The sequence below is a fragment of the Epinephelus moara genome, chromosome 17, assembly GCF_006386435.1.
Source record: "Epinephelus moara isolate mb chromosome 17, YSFRI_EMoa_1.0, whole genome shotgun sequence".
Lineage (NCBI taxonomy): Eukaryota > Metazoa > Chordata > Actinopteri > Perciformes > Serranidae > Epinephelus > Epinephelus moara.
The window spans coordinates 30,786,641-30,796,511 of record NC_065522.1 but is presented as its reverse complement, the minus strand read 5'-3'; the positions used below and the strand labels follow the sequence as shown (position 1 = coordinate 30,796,511).

The following is a 9,871-nucleotide window of genomic DNA, read 5'->3' as shown; positions in this document are numbered from 1 at the left end:
CCAGAGAAGCTAACGACACCAGAGAAGCTAACGTGGCTTTAAATCGTCGACAGACTGAATATTTATTGAACAAAGCTGCAGTTATATTATTAATAATGAACTTGTGATGTTTAATGAACAAACCTGCTCTGTGTAACCGAAGCTGAGGGTTGAAAACAGCGTCCAGTAGTTTCTGTTGTCGCTCCTTCTCCTCTTTTGATCGACAAAGTTCCTCCTCGTACTCTGCTATCGTTCTTTCAAACAGCCCAAATATCTCTTCAGCAGCCGCAGTTAGTCGCTGCTTCGCCAACGATCTCAGCATTTGGACTTTAGACATTTTCACACTTTAACAGTGGTGAACATATAAACACGAAGTGTTCGAGTGTGCTGTTTTAAGCTGAATGTCTAGAGGCGTTTGAACCTCGGCGTCGGATTGGAAGCAAAATATGTTCAATAAAACTGAGTCACCTCGAATGGTCTCACTTAGTGATGTTACAGCTAATACTGCAGTCCCGAGGCCTGTGTCGAGCAAAGGGGGCGTGTCCAAATGAAGCCCGTGTCGAAGCCCGTATCGTTTTTCAGGATATCACGTGACCAAAGACAAACGAGGCCCTGTTTCTCTGGAATCACGTGACTGCCTCGTTGTGTGATTCGAGTCGTGATCCCAGGTGATTCTGAAGATCATTAATTACAGAGGATTGAGTGATTCAGTCACACAAGCACTCTAACCTTTTGTGGACACACACACACACACACACACACACACACACATATATGTATATATACATATATATGTGTGTGTGTATGCACTTTACTGATGTACCACGTTCAGGATAGATTCATTTCATCTGGCTTTACAATACCTCATAGGGGGATTCTGACGTAATCATCATCATTAAGCATCATTATGTGTATGCCAGATCCACTGACATGTAGCCCACATGTAAAATCACAGTAGGACTGCTGTACATCAAATGACCAGCAGATGTCAGTACTCCTAAGTGAGCTGTTAAACCTTTTGGCGAAGCAATCCGCCTGAAAGATTCGACACATTCACGGGGCTTCATCACACCATCACTAGTCTCACTGTGGGGAAAAGTCTTATGGTCCGTTCCCTATAGATCTTAAGCTTGGATGAGATGAGCCAGGCATGCGCAGTCTTTATCCCGACTTGCTCTGACGAATGACAAAAGTGGACGGCGATAAAATCGCGAGAGCTGGGCGGCCGCAGTTTTCAGAGCGAGGCGCTGCAGCTGCTCTCCACCGACTGGATCCTCCTCCTCACAATTTACACTTCATAATGTGTCCACTGCCGAATAATACTTTTTTTTTTTTTTTTTTTTGAAATACCGTGATTTAGATAAAACATAAGAGTTTCAAATGAATCATTCACAGCAGAGGTGGAGCACCGCAGCGATGAGCTTCTGAGCTTCAAAATAAAAGTACACAAGTGTTACTGGAATTACAGTTTTACTCTGAAAAACACACACAAGATGATTAGAACACACGTTTTAAAGAATGACATTCACTGATTGAACTTGAAGGTTTATTGTTGAACTTGACAACAAAAGCTTCAAAACATTTCTCAACACAAGGTCCAAACACATTGTTCGATAAACCAGTCAACACTGTGGATGACTCAATTTCAAGTTGTTGAGAAGATTCTTCTTGTTAAACTATAAAAATGTTTGACTACACGCCTCGCGTTTCTGCGTTCTACGCACCTGGCGTTTTTGTCGGAATGCTCTGAACTACTCAAGTTAAAAAACGTACACTCAGAGCGGAGAAGTGCCCCAGGTCATTTCTTTTGTCGTCTTTTTTTCTGCCCATTGTCCAACTGGGTGATTTCAGAGGCAGACCTTCTCTGGTCGTCACGACAACAAGTTTACAGCTGGTAAACAATGGAGGAGAAACTGGTGGTAGCTGTTGTTCGATACCCAGAGTTGCAGGCTTTAAACCCTGTGTGGGTGGGAACCCTTGCAGAGTCGTAGGGGTCACACAAGCTCTTAGCTTCAGAGTCGTTAAGGTCACAATGTGAGTCGTTAGGGTCAGATGGGACCAGGTGTGAATGGGTGTGAAGTAATCTGGGGAGGGATCCCAAGACTGCATTGTAGGTGGGTGGTAAGTGGTGTCGTAAGCCACCTTCTCTGTTTAACGATGGTCGTTCCAGTTTGATGTAGATGGCTTCTTTTACTCCTCTTTCAAACCATCTTTCCTCTCTGGCCAAGATGTGCACATTGCTGTCCTCAAAGGAGTGTCCCTTCTCCTGTAGGTGGAAGTGGACAGCTGAGTCTTGACCCGAGGAGCTGGCTCTCCTGTGCTGTGCCATGCGCTTGTGGAGTGGTTGTTTTGTCTCTCCAGTGTATAAATCTGTGCATTCCTGGCTGCACTGCATACACTACATTACTCTGCTTCTGTCTGGGTGTTTTGTCCTTGGGGTGGATAGGTTTCTGTCTCAGTGTGTTGCTGGGTTTCAAGTGCACCAGGATGTGGTGTTTGTTGAAGATCCTCCTGAGTTTCTCAGACACTCCTGCGACATAAGGAGTGACAATGTTGTTACGTTTTTGTGTCCCTTCCTCTCTGTCTGCTCTGGGTCTGTCTGAGGTTTTGGCCAAGGCCCTGTTGGGATAGCCACAGGTTTGAAGTGCTTCACTGATGTGATTCTGTTCCTTCACATTCCCCTCTGTCCCAGTGGGCACGTTTTCAGCCAAACAGCAGGTATTGGTCCATGTGTGTAGGGTTTCTGTACACCTCTATGTTTAGGTTTCTGTCTTGTTCAATGTGCACTGCACAGTCTAAGAAGGGTAGACTGTCTTGATTTTGACCCAGGTGTCATCCACATACCTGAACCAGTGGCTAGGAGCAATTCCTGTAAAGGTGGTCAGCACTCTCTTCTCCACATCTTCCATGTAAAGATTGGCCACTATAGGAGACAACGGTGAGCCCATAGCACAGCCGTGCTTTTGTTGGTAGAAACCCTCGCTGTACTTGGAGTAGGTGGTGGTCAAACAAAGGTCCAGCAGGTCAAACATGTGGTCTGGGGTGAAGTTAGTCCTGTCTTGAAGGGAGCGGTCTTGTAGCAGACGTTTCCTCACTGTCTCAACTGCTTCTTTGGAGGGAATGCAGGTGAAAAGTGAAGTGACATCGTACAATACCATAGTGTCGTTAGAGTCCAGTGTTATCTCTCTGGTCTTGTTGGTAAAATCCTGAGAGTTCCTTTCATGGTGTGGATTGTTACCAACCGAGGAGCTAAGATCATAGCTAGGTGTTTGGAGATGTTGTACGTGACTGAGTTGATGCTGCTGCTGATGGGTCTTAGTGGTGCTCCTTCCTTGTGTATCTTGGGGAGTCCATAAATGCATGGGATGGCCTCACCAGGGTACAGTTGATAATACAGTGGTCTGACAATGATTTTGTCCTTTCCCACATTTTGTAAATAATCTGACCTCCTTTTTGTAGCCGCTGGTGGGATCACGCCTCAGTGTTTCATATGTGGCTGTGTCACTAAGCAGAGCAGTTATTTTGGCATGGTAGTCCGCTGTCTTCAGCACCACTGTGCATCTCCCTTTGTCTGCCGGCAAGATGTTGATATTCCGGTCTTTCCTCACCAGAGAAGCTAACGTGGCTTTTAATTGTCGACAGACTGAATATTTATTGAACAAAGCTGCAGTTATATTATTAATAATGAACTTGTAATGTTTAATGAACAAACCTGCTCTGTGTAACCGAAGCTGAGGGTTGAAAACAGCGTCCAGTAGTTTCCGTTGACGCTCGTTCTCCTCTTTTGATCAACAAAGTTCCTCCTCGTACTCTGCTATCATTATGAATAAATCATCCATGTTTAGCGGCGCAGCTGTCCAGATCCAAACTGTGATTCGCAGTCGCATTTTATGACCATGGAGCTCCAATGCGACTGGCAAATACTATAAATACATGAACTGGAGAGGCGTAAGTTTGTTACCAGCTTACAGTGAATAAACCCTGGCATTTAAAAGGCACAGTTTAACCTTATGCTAACTGCTAACAACTGACAGGAAGCTACAAGTTCACAGCAAAAACATGACTGAGATTATCTGGTCTCTTTCCAATCATCGTCACTATCATCAGTCTCAGGTTCAGAGGACTCTCCAGTCTTGTCATTAGTCACAGGTTGTAAATGTGTATCTGGATCTGAGTTCCTGGCTGGTTCTGGTCCTCCACAGTCCTCTCCTTCAGCCTCTGTTTCCATCTGTTCAGCTGAGCTGCTGGCTGGAGGCTCTGCCTCTCTGTTCTCCTCAGTTTGACTCAGATCAGGCTGTGAGGACTGACAACCAACACACTGATGGTTTCTGAGTTGGCGAGGCCAAGTGAATCTCTGGTCACAAACATGGCAGCTGAGAGGTTTCTCTCCTGTGTGGTTTCTCATGTGACCAACTAAGGTGCCTATGAGCAGGAATCTCTTCCCACACTCAGAGCAGCTGAATGGTTTTTCTCCTGTATGAGATCTCATGTCTTTCTTCAGATCTCCACTTTGACAAAATCTGTTCCCACACTCAGAGCAGCTGAATGGTTTTTCTCCTGTGTTATGACCCTGGGCCATTTATTTGTTATTCTGCTGTTCTGTTGTTCCTCCCTGCCTGAGGGTGGTGCTGCCACCCTTAGTGTGTTTCTCTCTCTCCAGGTGCTGGCTGCTGATTGGTGGTTGGAGATTGGTGGAGCTGGTATAAAATGGCCGCTGCTTGAGCTGTTCTTCCTCTTCTCTTGGCCCTACTCCCAACTGCACCATGCTTTGTTGTATTGTGTTAAAAATGAGTTAATTGTGATATTAGTCCAGCAATCCAGGTAGCCGTAGGGGTGGGTAGCCCTTTTTGTTCATCCTTTTTCTCCTGTTTATTTATAGGGAGTCAGGTGAGTGACCTGTATTTTCATTTTCTTTACTTTTGGGTAGGTAAGTCAGTTTTGGAAAGTAGATTGTTTTGTTTGTTGTTCTGAAGCTTATTGCTACCTTTCTTGTTGAGTGTTAAATAAATTATCTTTTGTTGGACTGCAGCTGTGTGGCATTGGTCGTCCTTGGGAGTGGGGAAAGAGGGGAGCATCCTTTCATGCTATGTACCGGTTCCCCTAGGCCGGTCGTAACACCTGGATGATATCTCATGTGTATCTTCAGATCTCCACTTTGACAAAATCTCTTCCCACAAGCCCAGCAGCTAAACAGTCTTTCTCCTGTATGACTGCTCATATGTGTTGTCAGCAGTGCTTTTCGACCAAATCCTTTCCCACACACAGAGCAGCAAAATGGTTTTTCTCTTGTGTGAGTTCTCATGTGTGTCTTCAGAGTACTTGATTGACAAAATCTTTTCCCACACTCAGAGCAGCTAAATGGTTTTTCTCCTGTATGAGTTCTCATGTGTTTCATCAGAACTCCACTTTCACAAAATCTTTTCCCACACTCAGAGCAGCGAAATGGTTTTTCTCCTGTATGAGTTCTCATGTGTTTCGTCAGAACTCCACTTTCACAAAATCTGTTCCCACACTGAGAGCAGCTAAATGGCCTTTCTCCTGTATGATTGCTCATATGTGATGTCAGCAGTGCTTTTCGACCAAATCCTTTCCCACACTCAGAGCAGCTAAATGGTTTTTCCTCCATATGAGTGCTCATGTGTCTCTTCAGATGACTTGATTGAGAAAATCCTTTCTTACACTCAGAGCAGCTAAATGGTTTTTCTCCTGTATGTGTCCTCATGTGTCTCTTAACACCTGTCATGCGGCCAAATCTTTTCCCACATACAGAGCAGCTAAACGGTCTCTCGTCATTACTACATGTCAAGTCACTGACAGGGACTTTATTATCATTGAGAAAGTTTAAACCTGACTGAGGTTCTCTGGTCTCTGTCCAATCATCACTGTCATCAGTCTCAGGTTGTAAATGTGTATCTGGATCTGAGTTCCTGGCTAGTTCTGGTCCTCCACAGTCCTCTCCATCAGCTCCAGTTTCCATCTGTTCAGTGTGTCTTTGATGAAGCTGTGAGGACTGAGGTTTCTCTTCATCATCTTCACTCTTCACAGGGACAGGAGTGGATGTGAACTCCTGTTCCTCTTTAATGTGTGGAGGCTCTGGGTCCTCCTGTTCCTCTTTATTGTGTGGGGGCTCTGGGTCCTCCTGTTCCTCTTTAATGTGTGGGGGTTCTGGGTCCTCCTGGTCCTCTTTAATGTGTGGAGGCTCTGGGTCCTCCTGTTCCTCTTTAATGTGTGGAGGCTCTGGGTCCTCCTGGTCCACACTGGAGCTCCACTCCTGCTGCTCAGGGGGAACCTCTTCTTTAACCACCAACAGCTGCTGGACGTCTGTAGGAAACAGGAAACACACAGATGTTACAGAGAAATGTTGTCGTTCATTCACATCACAGCTCAAAAACTCCTTACTGAACTTCTACAGATCTCTGAGCATCAAACAGCTTCACAGTGTTCACTCAGCTGTGTCAGAGTGAGTGAGGTTGAGCTAAGCTTTCATTTTCGCAGCAAGACTCTTGTCATGTTTGGAGGCTCCAGTGCAGCTCTTCATTTGTTCAGGCTTATGTGAATTATGTGAGAATGACTGTCCATGGGATGCCAGAGTTTGCTGTGAGTCAAGTTTGACAGCTTGCCCATCAAGATCTGTTTCCTCTAACACTGTCCCGGCCCAAACAGCAAACAAAGCATGCATTAACAGGAAGCTACCCCCCCAGGTGCTGTGCTCAAACCACTGAAGTACTGCAGAAAGTGTTAAAGCGGAAATAAGGCTGAAGAATCACTGTCCATGTTTGTGAGCTGAAACCATTTCCCTCAGTGGAAACAAAGCTTTTATTTACTTCATTGTTTCTTATCTGTGAAATTAAACTGAAGACAATAAAGTCTCCACAAAAACATTGTAAGTCCTGTGTGTGATTTTTCCTGGCTTCCTATGAGCAGAGGAAATCTCTGCTATTCCCTAGGCTAATTTATACAATGTAAAATGCCATAGGCTAAAAACATTAGCATGTTGTATTTGTGGGGAAAATGTGTCAAGATAAAGACAAATGTTTTGTCTGTGAATGCTGCAAGTTATAGTGAAGCGGATTTGCGTACTTGTGTTTGAAATTGTTCCTACTAAGCCATGTTTAATGTGTGTTTAATGGGTTTTGAATCAACTAAACTTTATACCACTTCACATAACCCAGACGGAAAATAGCTAACAACACCACAGAAGCTAACGACACCAGAGAAGCTAACAGCACCGCAGAAGCTAACGACACCAGAGAAACTAACTACACTACAGAAGCTAACGACATCGGAGAAGCTAACGACACCACAGATGCTAACAGCACCAGAGAAGCTAACAGCACTGCAGAGGCTAACGACACCAGAAAAACTGACTACACTACAGAACCTCATGACATCGGAGAAGCTAACGACACCAGAGAAACTAACTACACCAGAGAAGCTACTGACACCAGAGAAGCTAACTACACCAGAGAAGCTACTGACACCAGAGAAGCTAACAGCACCAGAGAAGCTAACAACACCACAGATGCTAACAGCACCAGAGAAGCTAACAGCACTGCAGAGGCTAACGACACCAGAAAAACTGATTACACTACAGAAGCTAACGACATCGGAGAAGCTAATGACACCGGAGAAGCTAACGACACCAGAGAAGCTACTGACACCAGAGAAGCTAATGACACCAGAGAAGCTAACAGCATCGGAGAAGCTAACGGCACCAGAGAAGCTAACGACACCACAGATGCTAACAGCACCAGAGAAGCTAACGACACCAGAGAAGCTACTGACACCAGAGAAGCTAACAGCACCAGAGAAGCTAACGACACCACAGATGCTAACGGCACCAGAGAAGCTAACAGCACTGCAGAGGCTAACGACACCAGAAAAACTGACTACACTACAGAAGCTAACGACATCAGAGAAGCTAATGACACCAGAGAAGCTACTGACACCAGAGAAGGTAATGACACCAGAGAAGCTAACAGCACCGGAGAAGCTAACGGCACCAGAGAAGCTAACAACACCACAGATGCTAACAGCACCAGAGAAGCTAACGGCACCAGAGAAGCTAACGACACCAGAGAAGCTACTGACACCAGAGAAGCTAACGAGGCACTGTGAAGACAATAAAGCTTCCACAAAAACATTTGAAGTCCTGTGTGTGATTTTTCCTGGCTGCATCAATCTCTGCTATTCCCTAGGCTAATTTATACAATGTAAAATGCCATAGGCCTGTGCTACAAACATTAGCATGTTGTATTTGTGGGGAAAATGTGTCCAGATAAAAACAAGCGTTTGTCTGTGAATGCTGCGAATTACAGTCAAGCTGAGTTGTGTACTTGTGTTTGAAATTGTTCCTACTAAGCCATGTTTAATGTGTGTTTAATGTGTTTTGAATCAACTAAACTTTATAACACTTCACATAACCCCAACGGAAAATAGCTAACAACACCACAGAAGCTAACGACACCATGGAAGCTAACAGCACCGCAGAACCTAATGACACCAGAGAAGCTAACGAGGCACTGTGAAGACAATAAAGCCTCCACAAAAACATTTTAAAGTGAATATTTCAGGTTGGAGGTCACTATGAGTCATTGTGTAGGAAAATGGTGCAGGAACTCAATTGTCATTAAAAAAATTAAAAAAATATACACAACTGTAACTTTGGGAGTCGCATTTGTTAGTTCCGTATTTGTAAAATCGCTAAACCGGAAGTGACGTAGCATGGGGGAGTCCTGAATTCCAAGTACAGCAGAGGTACAGTTAAACAATGAGACAATGGCTAGCTTTGACAGTGAAGAGGTTGTAAATGTTTATGCCGGGACATATGACGGGCCACAACCCTACAACTCTGAGCCAGCCAGATGGCAAAGGGAGCCAGAGAAGACTCAGGTTAGGAGAAATGACAGTCAGAGGAGAGATACAGAGTTGTGGTGTGAGGAGAATGAATGGAGAGCTAGGCAGGTGTCCTGGTGAGTGACCGCCATAGGCTAGCTAGTACTAGCGAGCAAGATCTAACGCTGTGTTCACATTTTAACAATCAATAGGGGCCACCAACATTGACCATTTATATTAACAACGGAAGGAAATAATATAATTAGGAGAATAATCCATGTAGTCAGTAACAGTGTATTAGCCTACCATTTCATGTGCCTGATTACTGGCGCCTGAGCAAGTGCAGCTTGCCACTAACTTCAGAGAGCAAACATGACTTTGCATCCCCATTATGCAAAACTGACAGGAGAAGACTGAGACAACCCGGTAATGTAGAGGTAGATAATGTATCATTTTATACTAAAGGTGAAAAATAAGATCAGTTACACGAGGTTTAGGAAGCAGCTAGTCAAATATCAGATTTGGCAGCAAAAAGGACCCATAAGAGGTGTTTTGATAATTTGAGTAGTTTGTGCCTGTCAAGCCTTGGGAGGTTAAATGAGGGAGAACGTTCTAGGTTAGGGTGACCTGACCGTTGGGACGGATGCGCCAAGTTTCGCAATAGAAACGGCTGTTTTTGCCAGAGAGACAAAGATAGAAAATATTGACACACGAACCTCAGTTCCAGGAATAAGTAGGAAACCAGGAGAACTTAGGATTCCCAGAAAACACGACCCAAGCGTACACACACACACACACACGCGAACAAGCAGACGCCCAGTATAAAAGTACTTGAAGGGTGATTATTCAGGGCTGTTTTCAACTGATTTGCTGTGTAGACTAGTATACTGTTGTATGCTAAAGTTCTGCGATTAAAGGCACCCCATTGGCTGTAACTTTTCTCCGTGGTTCTCCAAGTCTCTTCATTTCAGTGTTTGCTGAAGTTGAGCATTTTCCTTACAGTAATAGTGTGTGTGTGTGTGTGTGTGTGTGTGTGTGTGTGTGTGTTGTGTGTGTG

The 9,871-nt window shown here is 44.6% G+C and overlaps 2 protein-coding genes, 1 long non-coding RNA gene and 1 pseudogene across 11 annotated transcripts in view; 1 reads left to right on the top strand and 3 right to left on the bottom strand.

The window, feature by feature from the left end:
- Window positions 1-930, bottom strand: part of LOC126404292 (oocyte zinc finger protein XlCOF6-like) — an 89,066-nt pseudogene extending 88,136 nt beyond the window's left edge.
- The window catches only part of LOC126404393 (uncharacterized), a 130,757-nt gene that overhangs the window by 16,682 nt on the left and 104,204 nt on the right, over window positions 1-9,871 (top strand). The window lies entirely within an intron of this gene.
- The window catches only part of LOC126404276 (gastrula zinc finger protein XlCGF57.1-like), a 236,338-nt gene that overhangs the window by 127,220 nt on the left and 99,247 nt on the right, over window positions 1-9,871 (bottom strand). The window lies entirely within an intron of this gene.
- The window catches only part of LOC126404310 (gastrula zinc finger protein XlCGF57.1-like), a 12,885-nt gene continuing 6,725 nt past the window's right edge, over window positions 3,712-9,871 (bottom strand). Inside the window, exon 2 of one of the 3 annotated variants that reach the window (XM_050067466.1) lies at window positions 3,712-6,300. In XM_050067466.1, coding sequence (XP_049923423.1) covers window positions 4,988-6,300 — 1,313 coding nt within the window. In that variant the 3' untranslated portion in view covers window positions 3,712-4,987. The remainder of the gene's footprint in view (window positions 6,301-9,871) is intronic. The other 2 variants (XM_050067467.1, XR_007571434.1) reach the window with 2 other exon arrangements.